Source organism: Pseudophryne corroboree, chromosome 1 (genome assembly GCF_028390025.1).
Source record: "Pseudophryne corroboree isolate aPseCor3 chromosome 1, aPseCor3.hap2, whole genome shotgun sequence".
In the NCBI taxonomy this organism is placed as follows: domain Eukaryota; kingdom Metazoa; phylum Chordata; class Amphibia; order Anura; family Myobatrachidae; genus Pseudophryne; species Pseudophryne corroboree.
This window is the reverse complement of record NC_086444.1, coordinates 676,607,321-676,634,953: the sequence shown is the minus strand read 5'-3', so window position 1 is coordinate 676,634,953 and position 27,633 is coordinate 676,607,321. Positions and strand designations below refer to the sequence as shown.

The following is a 27,633-nucleotide window of genomic DNA, read 5'->3' as shown; positions in this document are numbered from 1 at the left end:
TAAATATCCAGAAGGCCTCTTTCTTACACAACCTTCTAAACCTACCCCCCCCCCTATTGGTTACCGCCACCTGTTCAATGGCCGTAATAATTATATTTTCACTTTTACCCTCCCCACATTCCAGAATATGGCGATATAGAGGAGTATTTCCTACTCTTTTTTCTATCTGTCGCTTATGCTCCATAAACCTAACGTGGAGTGCCCGAGTGGTGCGCCCCACGTATTGTGCTCCACATCCACACTGCAAAACATAGATAACGTATGTGGATTTACAATTCAAAAAACTTTTTATATTAAATATTTCTCCTGATACAATTGAGGAGAATTGTGTCGTTTTCTTTTTTGTATGTTTACATGTTACACAATTAGTTCTTCCACATTTATGAAACCCTACTGGTGGTTTGGGTAACCATGTTACCCAAACCACCAAGAGCATAACGAGATGAGCTACAATATGGGGTTATGTGACATTATATCCACCCCTTTCCCTTCTATGTCCAGGTATATATGTGCATATATGAAATTTTTAAATGATTGATTTTGGTTTTATTAGGGCGTGGGAATATGCACATTGTATATATATGTTGGTCTACGATCAGGTAATAGGATGTGCATATGAAAAGATATCTTCATAGATATGGGTTGGAAATATTAAATGGTTATCTGTGTGGATGTGAATTAATTGCATATGCACACAGGAGATAGGGCACTGATTTAATATAGTATTGGATTGTATGACCTTAATAAAATGGAATATAACAGTTTAATAATAATAGTTTTTTAATAATGTGTGTTTAAATTAATGAGGTTTGGAATATCAATACAAGTAACGATGGAAACCAGAGATAACTATCGGGACTTGAAACGAGGCTTGGATATGTTATTATCAATACTTAATTAGGTATAAGAAAGAGAGGCTTGATATAGCTTCCGGGATTTAAAACGAGGCTTGGATTCCTTGATACTAATAACCAGTCTTATATGAAAGTGAGGCTTGATATGATGTGACAAAATGGCCACCGGAGTCTATTTAAGGTGTAGGGTGAAAATGAGGCTTGGAACGCACGTTTGAGTGCGCATGCACGAACGGCCGCGGGAAATACAAATTATGGTGGCTATATAAACTGAGCCTATTGAGTATGGTCATTCGAACTTAGGAAGCCGCTGAGTGTTTGGAAGGCGGAGAAACGCGTTTTCGAAGTGACCATTACCAGTGACGATCATCTCCTGCTCATTGACGCGATTACCAGCCTGTGGTTATGATCAATAATCAGTGTACCTGCAATTACGGCTAGCCACCAGCAGAGGGAGCCTGAGCACTGTGGACAAGTCCCCGTGGATACCTACTCCAGATATTCTGCAATAAACGGATGAGCACCAGCAGAGGGAGCCTAAAAACCGGGATTGTCTCAATAAAATTAATTTTGGAGGTGACGCAAAGGCTAATAATGTATGGTAATTACCCATTTTAATTCAATAAATGTGTGCACACATGTTAATTTGGAACACTAACGAATTAAGGACACATGAACACTTTGAGTGTTTGAAAAGCTATTCCTAGCCAGTTCATAATTAAATCAGTGGACATTGCTAGATTCAGTAATATCAAAGTCCAAGCCTCTGAACTATAGTGAGTTCTAGATAATTATACTAGCCATATGTGGATTGTTTGTATTATGGTTTATAAATATACATATTATGTATTGATTAAGTGTTATTCATGCTGCAGCATTGCATGTCAATAAATTATATTATTTTATATTTTTTATTGTGAACATTTTTAAATTGTCTCCTTTAATTAGTGCGGACAGCGCTCCTTTTTATCTACAGGGGGTTATATCCCTATCCCTGCACTTAGTATTTTTTTGTTTAATATAAGGAATGCAATTATCCTTATAATTAGGAGCAGCAGACCGCACTATTATTCAATCTCCATCTTTCTGGTAGGTACTGGCGCCGGAGGGTATATACACTTGTCCATACACCCCTGAGTGTGTGGGCGGTTGTGTATACGCACAGTGCGGTATTTTGGTGAATTTCTTCCAGATACGATGGTAATGTGTAGATGTTACCCCCTTTCTGGCTTGGATCATAGTTGGGATGACCTTGTCAGGAATCCCTCTCCTGGCTAGAATCAGCTGTTCCATGCCGTTAAACGTAGCCATGGTAAGTCTTGATAGATGAACGGGCACTGTTGCAGAAGATACTCTCGAAGAGGCAGAGGTCACGGATCATCGATTAGCATCTCTAGAAGATCTGCATACCAGGCCCTTCGCGGCCAGCCCGGAGCAATGAGGATTGCTTGAACCTTTTCCCTTTTTATTCTTTTTAGAATTCTTGGTATCAGAGGAATGAAAGGAAACAAATCCACCAGCTGGTAGACCCACGGACTTGTCAGGGTGTCTACCGCTACTGCCTGTGGATCCCTCGACCTGGAACAATAACGCTTGAGCTTCTTGTTGAGTCAAGAGGCCATCACGTCGATTTGTGGATACCCCCACCGACGTGTTAACCACCGGAACACCTCAGGGTGGAGGCCCCATTCCCTCGGGTGCAGATCGTGTCTGCTGAGGAAATCTGCTTTCCAGTCATCTACCCCCGGAATGAAGATCGGCGACAACGCCACAACGTGTCTCTCCGCCCAGAGAATTCTTGACACCTCTGACATTGCTGCTCTGCTTTTCGTTCCGCCTTGTCGGTTTATGTACTTTACCGCCGTAACATTGTCCGACTGGACCTGAGTGGCCTGGTTCTGAAGAAAAGATGGAGCCTGCAGAAGGGCGTTGTAGATAGCCCTGAGTTCCAGGATGTTTACTGGAAGGACGACTTCCTGACCACCTTCCCTGAAACTGCACCACCTGGGTGACTGCTCCCCAACCTCTGAGGCTTGCGTCCATGGTTAGCAGACTCCAATTCTGAATCCCCGAACCTCCGACCCTCGACTAGATGAGAAGTCTGTAACCACAACAGGAGGAAGATCTTGGCTTTTGGTGACAGACGAATCCTCTGGGGCATGTGAAGATGCGATCCAGACCATTTGTCCAACAGATCCAGCTGGAAGGGTCTCGCATGAAACCTTCCATACTGAATTGCTTCGTAAGTAGCCACCTTTTTCCCCAGAAGGAGAAGGTTAATGCAAAAATGCACCGAGATTCGGGTTGGCTTCAGGACAGGCCGAACCATTGACTTAATTACCATTGCCTTTTCCAAGGGAAGGAACACTTTCCCTTGGAAAAGGCAAGGAACACTTTCTGAGACTCTGTGTCCAGTATCATTCTCAGGAAAGTAAGCCTCTGAGTTGGTTCTAGGTGAGATTTTGGTAGGTTCAGAACCCACCCGTGATCCAATAGTAGTCTGCTTGAGAGGCCAGTGCTGTCCAACAACCTCACCCTGGACGATGCCTTTATCAGAAGATCATCCAGGTATGGAATTATGGGGGTCATTCCGAGTTGATCGCTAGCTGCATTCGTTCGCTGTGCAGCGATGAGGCTAAAAAAAGTCACTTCTGCGCATGCGCCTCAATGCGCACACACAACGTACTATTACAACGAACGATGTTGTTTCACACAGGGTCTAGCGATACTTTTCAGTTGCACTGGCTGCCGCAGAGTGATTGACATGAAGTGGGCGTTTCTGGGTGTCAACTGACCGTTTTCAGGGAGTGTTCGGAAAAACGCAGGCGTGCCAGGAAAATCGCAGGCATGGGTGGGCGAACGTAGGGTGTGTTTGTGACGTCAAATCAGAAACTGAATGGTCTGAAGTGATCGCAAACGCTGAGTAGGTTTTGAGCTACTCTGAAACTGCACAAAAAAAAAAATACTTTGTAGCCGCTCTGCGATACATTCGTTCACACTTCTGCTAAGCTAAAATACACTCCCAGTGGGCGGCGGCATAGCGTTTGCACGGCTGCTAAAAACTGCTAGCGAGCGATCGACTCGGAATGACCACCTATGTTCACTCCCTGTTTGCGGAGTAGAAACATCATCTCTGCCATCACTTTGGTGAACACCCTGGGTGCCGTGGAGAGACCAAATGGAAGGGCCTGAAACTGGTAGTGGCAGTCCTGCAGTGCAAACCGTAGATAAGCCTGATGATGCAGCCAGATAGGAATGTGAAGGTACGCATCCTTGACATTCAGAGATACTAGGAATTCCCCCTCCTCCAGACCTGAGATTACCACTCTCAACGACTTAATCTTGAATTTGAACACACGTAAGTACAGGTTCAATGACTTGAAGTTCAGAATCGGTCTTACCGAACCGCCCGGTTTCGGTACCACAAACAAGCTGGAATAATAACCCTTGTTGTGCAGATGAGGTGGAACTGTAATAATGACCTGGGTCTGTAACAGTTTTTGAATGGCGTAGTGTAAGTTTACTCTCGCCTCTTGTGAAACTGGTAAACCTGATTTGAAGAATCTGTGAGGTGGGAGCTCCTGGAACTCCAGTCTGAAGCCCTGGGATATAAGGTCTATGACCCGGGGATCCTGGCACAACCTGTCCAGATGTAACTGAATAAATTTAGCCGGGCTCCCACCATCAAGTCTTCCAGGCATCATGGTCCACCGTCATGCGTCCCTGTTCCTGCGAACCAACAGCCGCTGGTTTGCGTGGTTTACCTCTAGCACCTCTGGCAACGGTAGAAGAACCTCTGGACTTGCCCCTAAATTTGGTAGTCCAAAAGGATTGAAGATTAGGTCCCGAGTAGGCCTTCCTTGCTGGCGGAGCTGCAGAAGGTACGTTTGTGGACTTACCCGCAGTAGCTCGGGAGATCCATTTGTCGAGTTCATCTCCAAATAAGGCCTCTCCTATGAAAGGTAGGCCTTCCACTCCTTTCCTGGAGTCCGCATCAGCAGTCCACTGACGTAGCCATAATCCTCTGCGTGCCGACACTGCCATAGCTGTAGTGCGTGCATTAAGCAAACCTATTTCTTTTATGGCTTCCAACATAAAGTTTGCAGAGTCTTGTATATATTGCAGGAGCAAAATAATTTCCTCTTGAGGTAAGGTGTCTAACCCCTCAAGTAAATTACCTGACCATTTAGCAATGGCTCTTGTAATCCACCCACATGCTATAGTGGGTCTCTGGGCCACCCCAGCAGCAGTATACAAAGATTTAAGGTGTAGTCTCAATCTTGCGATCAGCCGCATCTTTTAGGGAGGCTGCACCAGGCATAGGTAGTACAATTTTACGTGAGAGCCTGGAAACTGATGCATCCACTATCGGTGGATTTTTCCCATTTTTTCCTATCCTCAGGAGGAAAAGATAACACCCGCCTGGGAATTTGAAATTTCTTATCTGGATTAACCCACGGTTCTTCAAACAGGGTATTTAGTTCCTTTGACACAGGAAAACTGTCGGAGGATTTTTAGTTAATATTAAAGTAAGATTCCTCACTCTCCTCTGTCACCTTATCAGGGATATTTAGAACTTCTCTGATATCATCTATGAGAGCCTCTACACCATGTGGCAGAGCACCCTCCCCTACCTCTGTGTCCACCTTTTCTGACACTGCATCATCAGAGTCAGAATGCAGTATATGGGCCAAGGTACGTTGTTGCGGACAAATGGTAGAGGACTGAGACGCTGGTCTGGGTACTTTGTCTTTCTTTATAAACTCATCCATAGACTGCCTTAAGTATTGCTTCTCTTTCTCATTACGAGATAATTTTGTAGAAATGGTGGAAATCATTCCCCTAATGGAGTCCAGCCATGCTGGTTCTGCCCCACTAGCCTGGGAAGGGACACTACACCAAGTACACACTAGCGAACCCCCTGGAGAAGAGGAACACTGTGCCTTACAGGAAACACACTCTTTGCCTTACATACTGCAGTGGTGACAGCACACACACAGGAAAAGGTTAAACGCAAAATTAACCCACAAAGAGCCCTTCCAGAGACACACAGAGAGAGTATGGAACCAGCACACGGCGCCCTTATCGCTAAAGCCAAGCTTAGCCGGGTCACAGACTAATTACCTAGATTAGGGACTTAGTACACTAGTAATAGCTCCCCCCTGCTATGACCCCCTGGTACCACTGAGGCAAACCTGAGGCTGAGCGTCCCTGTCAGTCAGCGTCTGTGTCAGCTGCAGTAGGGAAAATGGTGCTTGTGAGCTGCTGGGTCCACTCATAGTGAAGCCCCGCCCCTTCAATGGCGCGCGTTCTTCCCACTCTTCTTTATACTGGCTGACTCCTTTTATGGCTGTGTTGCCAGTCTGGGTACTGTGTACACCACAGTGTACTTAGTCAGGAGACTCAGTCCGCCTCGCGTAGAAGCCGTGCGACTCCGTACCATCATTCTGCCATAATGGCCGGCGACCCGCTAACCGGGACGCCGGCTTAGTACTCACCTCTCTTCTTTCTTCTGACTCTGTTAGGGGTGGCGGTGTACTACGAGAATGTACGCTCGTCGTGGTGGGGCTTGTGAAAAGTTCCCTCAGGAGCTAGCGTCCTGTCTGCGGAGAACGGGACCATTAACCCTTAGTGGGGTGGGGTTGGCCCTCCCTCCCCCCCTCCTAAGTTCCACGAAGCAGGCAGGCTGGTGCCATCCAGTCCTGCCTGAAATCAACAAACTTGGAAAATAAATGCAGAAGACTCTTCAGGAGCTTCCAGAGATGTGACCAGCTCCTCCGGGAACATTTTCTCAACTGAGTCTTGTAGGAGGGGCATAGAGGGAGGAGCCAGCACACACAATCAAACTTCTATAGAGCCCATGGCTCCTAGGCGACCCATCTATACCCCATGGTACTAAATGGATTCCCAGAATCCCCTAGGACGTAAAAGAAAATAAGAATCAAAGGAGGAGGATCCCCTCCTATCCACCAACTAGTAGAAAATGCTTGTGGAGTACCGCCACTCAAGTAAAAGAGGTTTTGTCTGCTGCGGACTACCTCCGAACAGGGGACTCAGACAAAATTTAAAAATAAATAAATAAAACCGAAGGTGCTAGAGTACAAATTGCTTCTTACATACTTTTATAAGAATGCTACAGTAGTGTTGTAGTCTAACTGGACTGAGATGACCCACCCTTAAAAAGAGAAACCTTTTACCCAACGCCCTTAAAACGATCATAGGTCCAGGACATTGAAGGGCAGGGCGGAATCCCGGGTGGAGTCCTTATCTGGTCCAGAGTGACAGAGTATGGAGCACAATGGGCACCTGGGGAAAATTCTCAACCAAAAAAGTCGACCAGCATGCAGAAGAGGAAACCAGTAACGGTGAAAAGATTATCTCATAGGGAACCATGGAAATGGCCCTACTGAAGGCCAACTAACACTCTCAGAAGAAAAGAAACCATCTGAGCCAAAGACACAGCAATCAAATCCCTTGCGCACAAGGAGATTAACCACAGAACCACACTCCCAGAACTGAAATCTTTGGGTAGTTTGGGGTTCGAGGAAAGAATCCCTCAAGCATAAGTGATGTGCTAACCAAAGCATAAATCTAATCTCTCTCCAAGAAAAGGCATAGAGGAATAGGACATTCAGATAAGGAATGAAAAGTACACCTATAGTTCACAGATGAGCACATCGTGTGACCAAGGAGAACGCCCCATTATCCATGGGACATCAAGGAAAATATTTGAAAAAACAAAAACAAAACTGGAAGAGGACAAGAGGATTACAAATCGAAGTTTCTGAGGATGAATCTTCCAGAAGGGAACAAGGAGGAAGGGTTCAAGTATATAATGACACTAGGAACTCCCCCTACCCCGAGTCTGTAATCTGATGTGAACCCTCATAGCCAAAAGGATACTGGACTGTAACACAGCACCCTAAACCGCCTGGTGTTCCTGATATATTTAACTTGATCTTAAAGCCGGTATGGTATCTGAAGGCTTGCATTGTAGATTAGTGTGAGAAGAATCAGGACCTTTAATATCAACCAACTCGAATTGCGGTGCTGAGAAAAGCCATGTAGAAAAATCGTGACTATACTTTATAACTTCATTAATGAGATCTATGACTCATTGTGGTAGCCCTGATTCCAATAGCAAAAACACCATCAGGAAACCTCCACTCTGCAATCTCCTAGTTCAGAGAGTAGTTATCTCTATTAGCTGGGGCAATCTACAGAGAACCCGAATGTGCGTAGATTTCTACACATAAGATGGGAGAGAACTGGGAGCCCTTAATTGATGGTAGAATACTGACAGAGGTTCCCAGCAACAGATTTTATAAATAAATATTTATATATATATATATATATATATATATATATATATATATATATATATATATATATACACACATACATACACATACACATATACACACACACACATACATACACACACACACACACACACACACACCTATACATGACTGTAATGCATGACTGTAATGTACTATATAAATTGAAGGAAAAAGCAGGGGAAAAAATGATGGGGAAAAAAATGATAGTGTCAAGTATTCCATTACCAATAATCCCCTTGTATCAAGAATAAGCAGCTTGTTATAGTCTCCAAGCTCCATCCGTCTTAAGGGGATGCTCAGAAAACCACAGGTGCTTGACTGAAACCTCCCGATGTTACACGTGGGAGCTAAACGTAGAGCCCCGGGGCGTATCAGTAAACTAGATCCGCCTCTCAGACGACTATTTGTGTTTTGAAGAAAACACCCGCGGTCTACAGGCCACACTGTAGACTCACCATTTTCTGATGAGTTTCAAAAACTTCCCTGTTCATTGTAGCCAAAGCAGAGTAAACAGACTTGACCGTATCCAACGGACTCTCAGTTAGATGTCTGTATTGTAGGAATCTGTGAAGAATAAAAGTAATTATAAACGGCACAGGCTGGAATACACCTCAGTGAATGTTCCTAGGTAAAGCACACAGCATGCTGTGTTGGGAACGAGAATGATAGAGTTTAAGGAAACCCAACTCCGAGACAACGTCAAATGTTTTATAGATGTGTTGGATTCAAATCACTTGGTTGCACCGGCCTGGAGGTACTGTAAAACCAGTTCATTGCGTGGAGTGGACAGATCTACCCCTTCTTTCATGTCCCCGATCTAAAAATTCCATTTAATATATGGCCACCAGATAAGGCGTATCAGATTAAACTGATAATAACAGATACTACACTCACTGATCCTAGCCAAAAAAGTAGAGAAGTGATAGACTCTGGTTGTTAATATATAAGCAGTGAGTTAATCACTATACTACCAGGCCACTAGAGGACACTGAAAGTATCATGTCAAAACAGGAATCTTATAAATGTAAATCTGTCTGATAGGGATGCAATCACCGGTAAGTCTTGACGGAGGAATTGCTATATAGATAAATATATCTATATAGATACATACAGCTATGTTTACTTGTCTTGCTAATTGCGCGCTAATCCACAGGGATTTCACTCCGGACAGTGAATTCCTAATGCCAGTATGCAGACGCTCAAAAACCGCAGGTGTCAGTGCTTAACGGCCCCCGCCCGCCAAAGCACCCCTCTCCAGTATGGAGAGCGGAATAGGTAAGCTCTGCTAAATTACTCCCACCTATTGCCGCCTAAATGGTGCACGTCGTCAGCACCATGGCAGCTATCACCAGCCGTCCTCTGCTATAGAAGCGGTGTGCGGCTGAGATACCGGATGTTCGGCTCTTTGATCTGAGACGCGGCTCCTCGTGCTAGTGTGCGAAGCCGCAGTTCTCCCTATTTCACTAAGATGCTGTGTTGCCACAGATCTTTTTTTAAACAGCGCTATTATCGGGAGCCGTGCCGAGGATAAATAGAGCACATAGCAGTGCCTTTTCTCCTCTGTAGACTAGCTGCCAGTTGACCTGGGAACCCCGCTAATGGGGACCCGGGCTATACGTACTAAGCTTCGTTCTTCAGCCATGCTGCAAGTGGTAGCGGGCTGCTTCGGGCTCCAGTCCAGTAGTGAATTGCTGGATGTGAGACACCCAGGACCTGATGTCCCTGCAGCCGGGAATTTGGGCTCCAAACCCCGCAGGGTAGGACAGAGTTCCCCCGGCAGCTCCAACGTAGCAGGATTGCAGGGGCAAACTGCCAGACTGTTGCAGCGTAAAGTTATAAATTAAAATGAAGAATATCTCTGGAGCTCCAGAGGAAGCGACCGGCTCTCCCGGGCACATTTCTAAAACTGATCTGGGGGAGGGGCATAGAAGGGGAGGAACCAGCCACACATTAAAAATGTAAAGTACCGGCTCGATTGATCACCCCATCTATACCCCGTGATCACCCCATCTATACCCCACGGGGTATAGATGGGGTGATCAATTGGTTTATATAACAATATTGGTTTATATAACAAGAGTGAATTTGTCACCTACAATGTAGAGTCAGCCATTTTATGGGCCGCAAAAGTATGTAGTCTATGAAATCACTAAGTGCCTGTGACATTATAGAAACATAGAAATTGACGGCAGATAAGAACCACTTGGCCCATCTAGTCTGCCCCTTTTATTTATCCTTTAGGTAATCTCAACCCTTTTTGAACCTTAATTCTTTGTAAGGATATTGATATGCCTATCCCAAGCATGTTTAAATTGCTCTACAGTCTTAGCCTCTACCACCTCTGATGGGAGGCTATTCCACCTATCCACTACCCTTTCTGTGAAGAAATTTTTCCTTAAATTTCCCCTGAACCTGCCTCCCTCCAGTCTCAGTCTGTTTATCTGTGTGCGACATAGTCCGAATCTGTATACGCAGTGCTACGATGCAGCAGCCGACACTTTTTTCACACCAAGGTTTCATTGTGCTCCGTGTACAGACTCAGGTGCACATAGATATAAATGTCACATACTGTATAAAATAAATCCATGAAGTCTTGTGAAACGGTTTTGTTGTATTATATTGTGATTAAGACGCACATTTGAGTGGAAAAAAAATAGGATTTCAATACCTACCGGTAAATCCTTTTCTCTTAGTCCGTAGAGGATGCTGGGGACACCAATAGAACCATGGGGTATAGACAGGATCATCAGGAGACATGGGCACTTTAAGATTTTCAAAAAGGGGTGTGCACTGGCTCCTCCCTCTATGCCCCTCCTCCAGACTCCAGTTATAGGAACTGTGCCCAGGGAGACGGACATAATTAGAGAAAAGGATTTATTGTTAAACTAAGGTGAGATTCATACCAGCACACACCACAAGCATGCCGCACAACGTGGCAAACAACAGAACACACGCCAACGGCATAAACTATTTCAGCAACAGGCTGACAATAAATGTAACACAACATGCGTGTAACCACACTAATAACTGCAGATACAGTACGCACTGGGACGGGCGCCCAGCATCCTCTACGGACTAAGAGAAAAGGATTTACCGGTAGGTATTAAAATCCTATTTTCTCATACGTCCTAGAGGATGCTGGGGACACCAATAGAACCATGGGGTTATACCAAAGCTCTAAAAATGGGAGGGAGAGTGCGGATGACTCTGCAGCACCGATTGACCAAACTTGAGGTCGTCATCGGCCAGGGTATCAAACTTGTAAAACTTCGCAAAAAAGTGTTTGAACCCGACCAAGTAGCAGCTCGGCAAAGTTGTAATGCCGAGACCCCTCGTGCAGCCGCCCAGGACGAGCCCACCTTTCTAGTAGAATGGGCATTTACTGATTTCGGCAACGGTAATCCGGCCGTGAAATGAGCATGCTGAATCGTGTTACAGATCCAGCGTGCAATGGTCTGTTTGGAAGCAGGACACCCAACCTTGTTGGGAGCATACAGGACAAACAGAGCCTCGGTTTTCCTAATCTGAGCCGTTCTGGCGACATAGATTTTCAGAGCTCTGACCACATCCAAAGACTTTGACTCAACGAAAGCGTCAGTAGCCACTGGCACCACAATAGGTTGGTTCATGTGGAAAGATGAAACCACCTATGGCAGAAAATGCTGACGAGTCCTCAACTCTGCTCTATCTTCGTGAAAGATTAAATAAGGACTCGTGAGATAAGGCCGCTAATTCAGACACCCGCTTTGCGGATGCCAAAGCCAACAGGAAGACCACTTTCCAAGTGAGGAACTTCAACTCCACCTTTGGTAAAGGTTCAAACCAATGTGATTGAAAGGACTGCAACACCATGTTAAGATCCCATGGTGCCACTGAAGGCACAAATAGGGGTTGGATGTGCAACACACCTTTCACGAACGTCTGAACTTCTGGAAGGGACACCAATTGTTTTTGAAAGAAAACCGATAAGGCTGAAATCTGTACCTTAATTGAGCCCAACTTTAGGCCCGCATCCACACCTGCTTGTAGAAAATTGAGGAAACGTCCTAGCTGAAACTCTTCCGCAGGAGCCTTTTTGGATTCGCACCAAGACACATTTTCTCCAAATACGGTGGTAATGTTTCGAGGTAACTCCCTTCCTGGCCTGGAGAAGTGTGGGAATGACTTCACTGGGAATACCCTTTCTTGCTAGAATTTGGCGTTCAACCGCCATGCCGTCAAACGCAACCGCGGTAAGTCTTGGTATACGCACGGCCCATGCTGTAACAGGTCCTCGCATAGAGGAAGAGGCCAGGGATCTCCTATGAGTAATTCCTGAAGATCGCTTGAACCTTTGTTCTTCTTATGATCTTTAGAACTTTTGGAATGAGAGGAAGTGGAGGGAATACATACACCGACTGAAACACCCATGGTGTCACCAGTGCATCTACTGCTATTGCTTGAGGGTAACTCGACCTGGAACAATATCTCTGAAGCTTCTTGTTGAGACGCGATGCCATCATGTCTATTTGAGGAATTCCCCAATGACTTGTCACTTCTGTGAAGACCTCTTGATGGAGGCCCCACTCTCCTGGATGGAAATCGTGTCTGCTGAGGAAGTCTGCTTCCCAGTTGTCCACTCCTGGAATGAAGATCGCTGACAGAGCACTTGTATGCTTTTCGCCCAGCGGAGAACCTTTGTGGCTTCTGCCATTGCCGCTCTGTTTTTTGTTCCGCCCTGCCGGTTTATGTACGCTACTGTTACATTATCCAGTATCAGTGCGGGCAGACTGCGAAGAAGATGTTCCGCTTGTAGAAGGCCATTGTAAATGGCTCTTAACTCCAGAACATTTATGTGGAGACAAGTTTCCTGGCTTGACCATCTTCCTTGGAAGTTTTCCCCCTGTGTGACTGCTCCCCAGCCTCGGAGACTTGCATCCGTGGTTACTAGGATCCAGTCCTGGATCCCAAACCTGCGCCCTTCTAGGAGGTGAGAGCTGTGCAGCCACCACAGGAGTGAGATTCTGGTCTTGGAAGACAGAATTATCCTTCGGTGCATGTGCAGGTGGGATCCGGACCACTTGTCCAACAGGTCCCACTGAAACACTCTGGCATGGAATTTGCCAAATTGAATGGCCTCGTAGGCCGCAACCATCTTCCCCAGCAACAGAGTGCATTGGGGGATTGACACTTTTGCTGGTTTCAGAATTTGTTAGACCATTCGCTGGATTTCCAGAGCCTTTTCCACTGGAAGAAAAACTCTCTGTAGTTCTGAGTCTAGTATCATTCCTAAAAATGACAACCTCGTCGCCGGAATCAACTGTGATTTCGGCAGGTTTAGGAGCCAACCATGTTGTTGAAGAACTGCCAGGGACAGTGCAACGTGTTTCACCAACTGATCCCTGGATCTCGCCTTTATCAGGAGATCGTCCAAGTACGGGATAATTGTGATTCCTTGCTTGCGAAGAAGAACCATCATTTCCGCCATTACTTTGGTGAAAATCCTCGGAGCCGTGGACAGACCAAACGGCAACGTCTGAAATTGGTAATGACAATTCTGAATTGCAAACCTCAGGTAAGCCTGATGCGGAGGATAGATGGGAACAGGCAAGTAGGCATCCTTTATGTCCACCGACACCATAAAATCCCCTTCCTCCAGACTGGAGATCACTGCTCAGAGAGACTATCTTGAATTTGAAATTTTTTAGGTAAAAATTGAGTGATTTCAGGTTTAGGATTGGTCTGACCGAGCCATCCGGCTTCGGGACCACAAACAGGCTTGAATAAAAGCCTTCTCCCTGTTGTGAATGGGGAACCCTGACGATGACCTGATTTTGACACAACTTTTGTATCGTGTTGCAAACTACCTCCCTGTCTGGAAGAGAAGCTGGTAAGGCCGATTTGAAAAATCGGCGAGGGGGAACGTCTTGAAACTCCAGTTTGTACCCTTGGGATACTATTTGTAAAGCCCATGGGTCCAGATCCGAACGAACCCAGAACTGACTGAAGAGTGAGACGTACCCCCACCGGTGCGGACTCCCGCAGAGGAGCCCCAGCGTCATGCGCTGGATTTGGCAGAAGTCGGGGAGGACTTCTGCTCCTGGGAACCTGCCACGGCTGGTGATCTTTTAACCCTTCCTCTAGTAGCAAGGAAGGAAAAACCTCGCCCTTTCATGTATTTATTGGGCCGAAAGGACTGCATCTGATAGTGGTGTGTTTTCTTTTGTTGTGAAGGTACATAAGGCAAAAATGATGACTTACCAGCGGTAGCCGTAGATACCAAATCTGCGAGGCCGTCACCAAACAAGACATCACCTTTATATGGTAGAGATTCCATATTATTCTTGGAGTCAGCATCAGCATTCCATTGATGAATCCATAATGCTCGCCTAGCTGAAACTGCCATGGCATTGGCCTTTGAACCCAAAAGGCCAATATCTCTCGCCGTTTCCTTCAGGTAAGCTGCAGCATCCTTGATATAACCCAGCGTCAAGAGGATGCTATCCCTATCTAGGGTATTTATATCAGATGACAAGTTATCTGCCCACTTTTCGATAGCACTACTCACTCACCACGCAGATGCAATGACCGGTCTGAGTAGCGTACCTGTGGTCGTATAAATGGATTTTAACGTATTTTCCTGCTTACGATCCACAGGGTCTTTAAGGGCTGACGTGCCAGGTAACGGAAGAGCCACCTTTTTTGACAAACGCGATAGGGCCTTGACTACAATGGGGGGCGACTCCTACTTTTCCCTATCCCCAGAGGGAAACGGATAAGCCACCGAAATCCTTTTGGGAATCTGAAACTTTCTGTCAGGGCTTTCCCAGACTTTTTCAAATAGAGCGTTCAGTTCATGAGAGGGAGGAAACGCTATCTCAGGTTTCTTTTCCTTATACATACAGACCCTTTTATCAGGAATAGCAGGGTCCTCAGTGATATGTAATACCTCTTTAACTGCCACAATCATGTACTGAATGCTCTTTGCCAATTTTGGATCTAATCTGGAATCGCTATAGTCGACACTGGAATCAGTGTCCGTGTCGGTATCAGTGTCTGCCGACTGGGCAAACGTACGTTTCTGTGACCCGAGGGGACCTGGACTTGTAATAACATATCCTCCACAGATTTCTTCCATGCTTGGGTCTGAGACTCAGACTTGTCTAATCTCTTACTAATACGAGCCACATTAGCATTCAAAGCATTCAACACATTTACCCAATCAGGAGTCGGCGGTGCCGACATGGTCATCCCCACCGCCTTTTGTGTCTCTAATACAGCCTCCTTCTGTGAAGAGCACTCAGCCTCAGACATGCCGACACACGTGCAATAAACACCCACAGACACACTGGGCTTATAGGGGACAGACCCACAGGAAAGCCTGTCAGAGAGAGACAGAGGGAATTTGCCAGCTCACACCCCAGTGCTCAATCAGCGGTTCTGAAGCGCTTAAATAAAATGCCCCAGACCTGTAGCGCTTTTAATATCAAAGTATTTTGCACCAAATAACCTGGGCCCCCCCCCTACCCCCCCGTTTTGCACCCTGATACTTGTCAGCAGTGTTGAGGAAGGACCAGCGTCTCTGCAGCCTGCAGAGAGGAAATGGCGCAGAGTGAGCTGTGGGGACGAAGCACCGCCCCCTTAATGGCGCGCTTCTGTCCCGCTTCTTTTAATAACTGATTATACTGGCGGGGGTTGGGACAGTGCCTTGGCACTAATGTCCCTTCTTGCCAGTGTATGCTGAGGATTTTTAGCTGCCCAGGAACCCACCAAACCTCCCCCCACCCCATCCCACCCTGCACCCAGTAGTGCTTTGTGTGTGTGTGGGAGCCCGGCGCGCAGCGTCCGTTTGTTGCGTGGTACCTCAGAGAATGCTGTCACTGAAGTCTTCTTTTCTTCTTCTACTCACCTGTCTTCTGACTTCTGGCTCTGTAAGGGGGTGACGGCAGGCTGCGGGAGAGAGCATCTAGGCGTACCCAGCGATCAGCACCCTCAGGAGCTAATGGTGTACTGTAGCCAGAAGCAGAGCCATTAACTCACTGGAAGTTGATCATACTTCTCTCCCCTAAGTCCCACGAAGCAGGGAGACTGTTGCCAACAGCCTCCATGAACATAAAAAACCTAACAATAAGTCTTTTTTCAGAGAAACTCAGTAGAGCTCCCCTGTAGTACGTCCAGTCTCACTGGGCACAATTCTAAAACTGGGGTCTGGAGGAGGGGCATAGAGGGAGGAGCCAGTGCACACCCCTTTTTGAAAGTCTTAAAGTGCCCATGTCTCCTGCGGATCCAGTCTATACCCCATGGTTCTATTGGTGTCCCCAGCATCCTCAAGGACGTATGAGAAAAGACGCTACAATGCTTGGTGCGGCAGACTCACGCTGCATGGAGTATTAAGGCTAGAGGGTATATTTAATGAGGTGCTGGATTTTGAGAAGTGGAGCTGTTGCCCATAGCAACCAGATTCTAGCTATTATCTTCTAATAGGTGCTAGACAAATAAGTAGAATCTGATTGGTTGCTCTGGGCAACATCTCCACTTCTAAAAACTAGCACTGTTTTAAATATACCCCTTGGTGTATGAGGATAAATCTGTATGCACATATTGTATCATTTGAGATTAACACAGTAAAACATATTTTTTGTATGTTTAATTCAAAATCGTATTCTGGCTTGCCAAGATGATTCTCCCTTATGTGCTGGGATGTAATGGAGTCCGAGATCGCCAGAAGTGTGGTTTGCCGGTCGATCTCAGATTATTATTTTTTAAAGGGGCAACACTTACAAGGCAAAACCATGCCTTGTAAGTGATGGCCCCTTTAAAAAATGTCCAAGATCGTCCGGCAACCCGCACCTCCAGCAATCTCAAACGACCATTGCACCCATTCCCAAAATCTGGATCCAGTATAACCCCCAGAAGACCTTATAATAAAAAAAAAAATAACTTTTACACTCCATCAGCCATTGCTAAACTGACCTATCTGTGATAATATACTGCCTCCTACTGTATTCCAGCCCTTATAGGTGTACAATTTCTGGAAAGAGATTGGCATGTAAGCTCTCACGAGAAGGGCCATCTCTCCTCTTCCCTTACTTATACTATTATCTACACCATACATCACTTAACCCTCGATTTCTTCCAGCCTGGTGCTTGAGTGTTATGACCATAAATGCATCAATGTCTATATACACCATGTACTTGTCCTACATTGTCTTGTATTTTAAGTTGCTGTTTTCTTGTTCTGCTCAAATGTTTATGTACTTTGCGTTGCGCAACCCTTGTGGCGTCATAGAAAGGATGATGATGATGATAATAATAATAATAATAATAATAATGTGCATTTACAGTATCTTAGTCTTTATAAATCAGATGTATATTTACATTTGTAGCAGTCAAATCAACATTAACTAATGTAATCAGCAATAAAATTTTACTACCAGCAATGGAATGGTTAGGTTTTATTGAAGGATCACTGGAAACTCACCTGCCTTCTTTCCCATAGCAATATTTAGCATCTGCAGCAATAATGGCAGTTTCTCCAGTTTCCATAAGCAGCACACACAGGTCAAAGGCCTAGGTAGGAACCAGATTAATACATCAGCTCACAGTAACACAATGACTGACACACATCATGAAGTGGCTATGTTTTTCAATTATTACTACAATATAATAATAATGATGTTACTCTTAGGGGGAGAGTGGGCAAAGTCACATACTCCATAGAGGGATGCAGGAAAATCAGCAATGTTCAGGTACCATGTCAGAAGAGCTATATAGTAATACAGGTCTACAGGCTCGTCAAATCCTTTACCATTCAGTATTGGAGCTGAGCTGTGTCACACACACTGCTCAACGATCACTTTATAGGCAAGTAGAGAAAATATACAACTCTGATGAGGACGACAAGAGTCATAAAAGGAGTGGGACACTTTTATTATAGGGGAAAGTCATACAAGTAAAAATAGCGACAAAGCATGGATAGAGAAAATAGTGGTGATAATCCATATTCTGTATCACTGATTTTTTTTTTTTTAAGAGAGTAATTTTTATTTCAAAGGATAGAAATTTGATTACAGATATTGCATAACAGTGGTGTAACATGTACAATAAGTCAAGGTACCACTAGTGAGACAATATTCACTTTCATCATAATAACAAGCCGTATACTTAAAGGAATATGTATGTACATAGTCATTTTTACAGAATAAACTTGCAAAATCCGTAAGTAGTGTAAAAAAAACTACATTAAACTTTTTGTCGTTTTATCAAAGCTAAAGAAGAAGAAGAAAGAAAAAATAAATAAATAAGATTTTAAACCTACCGGTAAATCTATTTCTCCTAGTCCGTAGAGGATGCTGGGGACTCCGTAAGGACCATGGGGTATAGACGGGCTACGCAGGAGATAGGGCACCTAAAAAGAACTTTGACTATGGGTGTGCACTGGCTCCTCCCTCTATGCCCCACCTCCAGACCTGAGTTAGAGAACTGTGCCCAGAGGAGATGGACAATACAAGGCAGGATTTAGCAATCCAAGGGCAAGATTCATACCAGCCCACACCAATCATACCATGTAACCTGGAACATACATAACCAGTTAACAGTATGAACAAAACGACAGTAACGGTCCAAGACCGATGTCAACTGTAACATAACCCTTATGTAAGCAACAACTATATACAAGTCTTGCAGAGTTTCCGCACTGGGACGGGCGCCCAGCATCCTCTACGGACTAGGAGAAATAGATTTACTGGATGGTTTAAAATCTTATTTTCGCTTACGTCCTAGAGGATGCTGGGGACTCCGTAAGGACCATGGGGTTTATACCAAAGCATCCAAACGGGCGGGAGAGTACGTATGACTCTGCAGCACCGAGTGAGCAAACGCTAGGTCCTCATCAGCCAGGGTATCAAACTTGTAGAATTTAGCAAAAGTGTTTGACCCGACCAAGTCGCCGCTCGGCAAAGTTGTAATGCCGAGACGCCTCGGGCAGCCGCCCAAGAAGAGCCCACCTTCCTAGTGGAATGGGCCTTAACCGAATTTGGTACCGGCAATCCAGCTGTAGAGTGAGCCTGCTGAATCGTATTACAGATCCAGCAAGCAATAGTCTGCTTCAAAGCAGGTGCGCCAATCTTATTGGCCGCATACAGGACAAACAGAGCCTCTGTTTTCCTAATTCTAGCCGTCCTGGCTACATACATTTTTAAGGCCCTGACTACGTCCAGGGATCTGGAACACTCCAGGTCACTTGTAGCCACAGGCACCACAATAGGTTGATTCATATGGAACGAAAACCACTTTAGGCAAAAATTGCGGACGTGTCCTCAATTCAGCCCGATCCACATGAAAAATCAAGTAGGGGTTCTTGTGTGACAAAGCCGCCAATTCTGAGACTCGCCTTGCTGATGCTAAGGCCAACAACATGACCACCTTCCAGGTAAGAAATTTCAACTCAACCTTGTTAAGCGGTTCAAACCAGTGTGATTTTAGGAACTGCAACACCACGTTCAGGTCCCATGGTGCCACTGGAGGCACAAAAGGGGGCTGGATGTGCAGCACTCCCTTTACAAACGTCTGGACTTCTGGAAGAGAAGCCAATTCCTTCTGAAAGAAAATCGAGAGGACCGAAATCTGTACCTTAACCGGGCCTAATTTCAGGCCCATATCCACTCCTGTCTGTAGGAAGTGGAGAAGACGACCCAGATGAAAATCTTCCGTAGGTGCATTCTTTGTCTCACACCACGACACATACTTTCGCCAGATATGATGATAATGTTTTACCGTCACCTCCTTCCTAGCCTTTATTAAAGTAGGGATGATCTCTTCCGGAATCCCCTTTTTCGCTAGGATTCGGCGTTCAACCGCCATGCCGTCAAACGTAACCGCGGTAAGTCTTGAAATACACAGGGCCCCTGCTGCAACAGGTCTTCCCTCAGAGGAAGAGGCCAGGGATCTCCTGTGAGCATCTCTTGTAGATCCGAGTACCAGGCCCTTCGAGGGCAGTCTGGGACAACGAGTATCGTCTGTACTCTTCTTCGTCTTATGATCCTCAACACTTTCGTGATGAGAGGAAGAGGAGGAAACACGTAAACCGATTCGAACACCCACGGTGTTACCAGTGCGTCTGCCTGAGGGTCCCGAGACCTGGCGCAATACCTCCGAAGTTTTTTGTTGAGGCGTGACGCCATCATGTCTATTTGAGGAGTTCCCTTGCAGACGTGTTACGTCTGCAAAGACTTCTTGATGAAGTCCCCATTCTCCTGCTGAGGAAGTCTGCTTCCCAGTTGTCCACTCCCGGAATGAAGACAGCCGACAGAGCGCTTACATGATTTTCCCGCCCAGCGAAGGATCCTTGTGGCTTCCGCCATTGCGACTCTGCTTCTTGTCCCGCCTTGGCGGTTCACATGAGCCACTGCTGTGACATTGTCTGATTGAATAAGAACCGGTAGGTTTCGAAAAAAAATCTCCGCTTGTCGAAGGCCGTTGTAAATGGCCCTGAGTTCCAACACATTGATGTGTAGACAGGACTCCTGGTCTGACCAAAGACCCTGAAAAGTCTTTCCCTGTGTGACCGCTCCCCATCCTCGGAGGCTCGCGTCCGTGGTAACCAGGATCCAATCCTGAATTCCGAACCTGCGACCCTCCAGGAGGTGAGCACTTTGCAACCACCACAGGAGGGACACTCTTGTCCCTGGGGACAGTGTTATTTTCCGATGTAAGTGCAGATGGGACCCGGACCACTTGTCCAGAATGTCCCATTGAAAAGTCCTTGCATGGAACCTTCCGAAGGGAATGGCCTCGTAGGCCGCCACCATTTCCCCCAGAACTCGAGTGCATTGGTGAACTGACACTCTTTTCGGTTTTAGCAGGTCTCTGACCATGTTCTGGATGTCTTGGGCTCTCTCTATTGGGAGGAAGACCTTCATTTGTTCCGTATCCAGTATCATACCTAGGAACGGTAGTCGAGTTGTCGGAATCAACTGTGACTTTGGTAGATTTAGAATCCAACCGTGTTGCTTGAGCACTCTCAGAGAGAGCGCCACATTGCTCAGCAATTTCTCTCTTGATCTCGCTTTTATCAGGAGATCGTCCAAGTATGGGATAATTGTGACTCCATGCTTGCGCAGGACCACCATCATTTCCGCCATTATCTTGGTGAAAATCCTCGGGGCCGTGGAGAGTCCAAACGGCAACATCTGAAATTGGTAATGACAATCCTGTACAGCGAATCTCAGGTATTCCTGATAGGGGCATATATGGGGACATGAAGGTACGCATCCTTTATGTCCAGAGACACCATAAACTCCCCCTCCTCCATGTTGGCTATTATTGCTCTGAGTGATTCCATTTTGAATTTGAATCTTTTTATGTACAGGTTTAGGGATTTCAGATTCAAAATAGGTCTGACCGAACCGTCCGGTTTCGGGACCACAAATAGGGTTGAATAGTAACCTCTTCCCTGCTGGTGCAGGGGAACCTTGATTATCACTTGCTGTATACACAGCGTTTGAATTGCAGCTAACACTACATCCCTTTCAGATGTGGAAGCTGGTAGGGCCGATTTGAAGAATCGGCGCGGGGGCACCTCCTCGAATTCCAATTTGTAACCCTGGGAAACTATTTCCACCACCCAGGGATTCAGGTCCAAACTGACCCAGGCCTGACTGAAAAGTCGAAGACGTGCCCCCACCGGTGCGGACTCCCTCAGGGGAGCCCCAGCGTCATGCTGTGGGTTTTGGAGCTGCCAAGGAGGACTTTTGTTCCTGGGCACCTGTCGAAGCAGGTGCTCTCTTGCCTCTGCCCTTACCTCTGGCGAGGAAAGAGGATCCCCGACCTCTTTTGGACTTGTGCGACCGAAAGGATTGCATCTGATAGGGTGTTACCTTCTTTTGCTGTTGGGGAATATATGGTAAAAAATTTGATTTACCTGCTGTAGCTGTGGAAACCAGGTCCGTCAGCCCATCCCCAAACAATACATCCCCCTTATAGGGTAGTACTTCCATATGTTTCTTGGAATCCGCATCACCCGTCCATTGGCGAGTCCATAAGGATCTTCTCGCTGAGATAGACATGGCATTGGCCCTAGAAGCTAGCAATCCAATGTCCCTTTGAGCATCCCTCATAAATAAGACTGCGTCTTTAATATGGGCTAGAGTTAGGAATATAGTATCCTTATCCATATTATCAAATTGATCTGTCAGCTCATCTGTCCAAGCTGCAATTGCGCTACACACCCATGCCGACGCAATTGTCGGTCTTAACACAGCACCCGTATGAGAATAAATACACTAAGGTAGTTTCTTGCCTGCGATCTGCAGGGTCCTTAAGGGCCGCTGTGTCAGGAGACGGTAGCGCCACTTTCTTGGACAAGAGCGTCAGGGCCTTGTCCACAGTGGGGGGTGATTCCCAATTCTCCCTGTCCTGCTTAGGGAAAGGGTATGCGTATAAATTCTTTTGGGGATCTGCGGTCTCTTATCCAGAGTCTCCCAAGCTTTTCCAAAGAATTCATTTAATTCATGAGAAGTGGGAAAGTTAATAATCTGTTTCTTTTCCTTAAACATGTGTACCCTTGTGTCGGGGACCGAGGGTTCATCCACAATATGCAACACATCCCTTATTGCCACAATCCTACACTGAATGGTTTTAGTCACCCTAGGGTGCAATTTTACTTCATCATAGTCGACACTGGAATCAGAATCCGTGTCGGTAGTAGTGTCTTGTGTTAAGGGACGCTTTTGAGACCCCGACGGGCCCTGTGAGTCGGTCCAATCTGAGGATGGACCCCCTGATGTCCCCCCTAAACCAGCCTTATCAAGCCTTTTATGTAAAGATGCCACACTTGCATTCAACATATGCCACATGTCCATCCAATCTGGAGTCGGCACAACCGACGGGGACACACCACTCATTTGCTCCACCTCCTCCTTGGAGAAGCCTTCCGCCTCAGACATGTCGACACACACGTACCGACACCCCACACACACAGGGATTAACCTATAAGGGGACAAAACCCCAACCAGGTCCTAAGGAGAGACAGAGAGAAAGTATGCCAGCACACACCAGCGCTTAAAAACACTGGAAAAAATATGTCCAGATAGCGCTTTTTTATATATATTATGCCAATTCCCACTCACTGCGTCGCTAATGTGCTCACCTCCTCTTTTTTCCAGCGTGTGTGTTCAGCAGGGGAGAGACCAGGGAGCCAACGTTTTCCTCATGCAGCCTCTGTGGAGAAAATGGCGCTGGTTAGTGCCGAGGATCAAGCCCCGCCCACCCGACGGCGGGCTTCGGTCCCAGTGATTTTTCAATAAAATGGCGGAGGATTTTAGATTTACTGCCTCCGCAGTCTGATCCAACTATATTTGTGCCAAACTGTGAGGTTTATTGCTGCCCAGGGCGCCCCCCCCCCCTGCGCCCTGCACCCTTCAGTGCTGCTCTGTGTGTGCGTGACTGGGAGCAATGGCGCGCAGCGGTACCTCATGAAGATCTGATGTCTTCTGCCTTCTCTATCTGGCTTCTATCTTCGGCATCTGTGAGGAGGACGGCGGCGCGGCTCCGGGACGAACCCCAGGTGAGACCTGTGTTCCGACTCCCTCTGGAGCTAATGGTGTCCAGTAGCCTTAGAAGCAGTGCCCAACTTGACAAGCCAGCTCTGCTTCTCTCTCCTCGGTCCCACGATGCAGGGAGCCTGTTGCCAACAGGACTCCCTGAAATTAAAAAACCTATCAAAATTCTTTTTTTCCACAGAAAACTCTGGAGAGCTCTCTGCAGTGCACCCATTCTCCTCTGGGCACAAGATCTAACTGAGGTCTGGAGGAGGGGCATAGAGGGAGGAGCCAGTGCACACCCATAGTCAAAGTTCTTTTTAGGTGCCCTATCTCCTGCGGAGCCCGTCTATACCTCTAGGACGTAAGAGAAAGATAAGAGCGGATACAAAAGAAAAACTACCTAACTCGTACCCAATCTAATAGTGCACAGAGCAGGGCTTCCATGCAGGGTGCATCGGACAAAAACAAAGCATATAGCACCCAACAGCAATTCAGGGGCCTAGTAGCAGCCTAATAACCATTACAGCAGAGGGTCAGGATAGGAATATGGGGATTCTAGCCATGGAGACCATATTCTTTCAAATTTAGCAGAGGCGTTAAGTTTCATTGCACTGACAATTTTTTGCAGAATCCATTACAAATATCAACATTGCAGAGTAGCCAAGAAATAGCCCTACGAACTTCAACAATTTGAAACATGGCAGTTTTTTTCGAGCAAGTTTGTTTACAGAGTGTTGTTTTATTTTTCATCATAAAATAAGATTTTACTCACCGGTAAATCTATTTCTCGTAGTCCGTAGTGGATGCTGGGAACTCCGTAAGGACAATGGGGAATAGCGGCTCCGCAGGAGACTGGGCACAACTAAAGAAAGCTTTAGGACTACCTGGTGTGCACTGGCTCCTCCCTCTATGACCCTCCTCCAGACCTCAGTTAGAATCTTGTGCCCGGCTGAGCTGACACAATAAGGAAAGGATTTGGAATCCCGGGTAAGACTCATACCAGCCACACCAATCACACCGTATAACTCGTGATACTATACCCAGTTAACAGTATGAAATATAACTGAGCCTCTCAACAGATGGCTCAACAATAACCCTTTAGTTAAACAATAACTATATACAAGTATTGCAGACAATCCGCACTTGGGACGGGCGCCCAGCATCCACTACGGACTACGAGAAATAGATTTACCGGTGAGTAAAATCTTATTTTCTCTGACGTCCTAGTGGATGCTGGGAACTCCGTAAGGACCATGGGGATTATACCAAAGCTCCCAAACGGGCGGGAGAGTGCGGATGACTCTGCAGCACCGAATGAGCGAACTCTAGGTCCTCCTCAGCCAGGGTATCAAACTTGTAGAATTTAGCAAAATGTGTTTGACCCCGACCATGTAGCTGCTCGGCAAAGTTGTAAAGCCGAGACCCCTCGGGCAGCCGCCCAAGAAGAGCCCACCTTCTTCGTGGAATGGGCTTTTACAGATTTAGGATGCGGCAGTCCAGCCGCAGAATGTGCAAGTTAAATCGTGCTACAGATCCAGCGAGCAATAGTCTGCTTTGAAGCAGGCGCACCCAACATGTTGGGCGCATGCAGGATAAATAGCGAGTCAGTCTTTCTGACTCCAGCTGTCCTGGAAACATAGATTTTTAGGGCCCGGACTATGTCCAGCAACTTGGAGTCCTCCAAGTCACGAGTAGCCGCAGGCACCACAATAGGCTGGTTCAAATGAAACGCTGAAACCACCTTTGGGAGAAATTGGGGACGAGTCCTCAATTCCGCCCTATCCATATGGAAAATCAGATAAGGGCTTTTACAAGACAAAGCCGCCAATTCTGACACACGCCTGGCCGAAGCCAAGGCCAACAGCATGACCACTTTCCACGTGAGATATTTTAGTTCCACGGTTTTAAGTGGTTCAAAACAATACGACTTTAGGAAATCCAACACCACGTTGAGATCCCAAGGTGCCACTGGGGGCACAAAAAGGGGCTGAATATGCAGCACTCCCTTAACAAATGTCTGAACTTCAGACAATGAAGCCAGTTCTTTTTGGAAGTAAATGGACAGAGCCGAAAACTGGACCTTACTGGAACCCATTTGAGGCCCATAGTCACTCCTGACTGTAGGAAGTGCAGAAATCGACCCAGTTGAAATTCCTCCGTTGGGGCCTTCCTGGCCTCACACTAAGCAACATATTTTCGCCATATGCGGTGATAATATTTTGCGGACACATCTTTCCTAGCCTTAATCAGCGTAGGAATGACTTTATCCGGAATGCCCTTTTCCTTTAGGATCCGGTGTTCAACCGCCATGCCGTCAAACCAGCGGCGGTAAGTCTTGGAACAGACAGGGCCCCTGCTGCAGCAGGTCCTGTCTGAGCGGCAGAGGCCATGGGTCCTCTGAGATCATTTCTTGAAGTTCTGGGTACCAAGATCTTTTTGGTCAATCCGGAACCACGAGTATAGTTCTTACTCCTCTCCTTCTTATTATTCTCAGTACCTTGGGTATGAGAGGCAGAGGAAGGAACACATACACCGACTGGTACACCCACGGTGTTACCAGAGCGTCCACAGCTATCGCCTGAGGGTCCCTTGACCTGGCGCAATAACATTTTAGCTTTTTGTTGAGGCGGGACGCTATCATGTCCACCTGTGGCCCTTCCCAATGGTGTACAATCATTTGGAAGACGTCTGGATGAAGTCCCCACTCTCCCGGGTGGAGGTCGTGTCTTCTGAGAAAGTCTGCTTCCCATTTGTCCACTCCGGGAATGAACACTGCTGACAGTGCTAACACATGATTTTCCGCCCATCGGAGAATCCTTGTGCCATTGCCATCCTGCTTCTTGTGCCGCCCTGTCGGTTTACATGGGCGACCGCCGTGATGTTGTCTGACTAGATCACGTTGGGTGGACAATCATAATGTGGCAGGGGTATTTTACACATATATAGCTTATTAGGCTATATTATGTGTGATTTGCCACTTTTAAGGTACTCTAATTGCTGCCCAGGGCGCCCCCCCCAGCGCCCTGCACCCATCAGTGACCGGAGTATGTGGTGTGCACAGGGAGCAATGGCGCACAGCTGCAGTGCTGTGCGCTACCTTAATGAAGACCGGAGTCTTCTGCCGCCGATTTCCTGGACGTTCTTCTTGCTTCTGGCTCTGCAAGGGGGACGGCGGCGCGGCTCCGGGACCGGACGACCGAGGCTGGGCCTGTGTTCGATCCCTCTGGAGCTAATGGTGTCCAGTAGCCTAAGAAGCCCAAGCTAGCTGCAAGCAGGTAGGTCCGCTTCTCTCCCCTAAGTCCCTCATAGCAGTGAGTCTGTTGCCAGCAGATCTCACTGAAAATAAAAAACCTAAAATATACTTTCTTTTCTAGGAGCTCAGGAGAGCCCCTAGTGTGCATCCAGCTCGGCCGGGCACAAAATTCTAACTGAGGTCTGGAGGAGGGTCATAGAGGGAGGAGCCAGTGCACACCAGGTAGTCCTAAAGCTTTCTTTAGTTGTGCCCAGTCTCCTGCGGAGCCGCTATTCCCCATGGTCCTTACGGAGTTCCCAGCATCCACTAGGACGTCAGAGAAAACTATTTATCGCCATTAGTGAGCAGCACCACAAACAGTATCTACCTGGATATAAACACATAAAATTAAAACAGCATAACAAACTGTGAGAAAGACAAACAAATCCTGGCTACACACCAGAACAGTATCATACCTACAGGCTACAGGTCTATGGTACACAATTCTCACCCACACGTTAAACATTGAAATAAAAACTTTGGTCAATGTTTTCCTTAATATCAGTGCAGAATTAAGCTTTTCTTTTTTCATTTTCTAAAGTAGGACTTCACATCCAAATAAGCGTGTTATTTTGGAACACTCAAGAGCGGAGGGTGGGAGAAGACAAAAAGGGCAGTGAAAG

The 27,633-nt window shown here is 46.5% G+C and overlaps 1 protein-coding gene and 1 non-coding gene across 4 annotated transcripts in view; both read right to left on the bottom strand.

Annotated features, from left to right (window-relative positions):
• The window catches only part of FKBP8 (FKBP prolyl isomerase 8), a 224,469-nt gene that overhangs the window by 90,663 nt on the left and 106,173 nt on the right, over positions 1–27,633 (bottom strand). For all 3 annotated transcript variants that reach the window (XM_063914734.1, XM_063914736.1, XM_063914735.1), the window contains exon 4: positions 17,658–17,746. In XM_063914734.1, the coding sequence (XP_063770804.1) occupies positions 17,658–17,746 (89 nt within the window). The remainder of the gene's footprint in view (positions 1–17,657; positions 17,747–27,633) is intronic.
• LOC134960644 (U2 spliceosomal RNA) lies at positions 8,931–9,121 on the bottom strand. Its single transcript, XR_010187795.1, has one exon. It is a non-coding gene; the product is annotated as a U2 spliceosomal RNA (small nuclear RNA).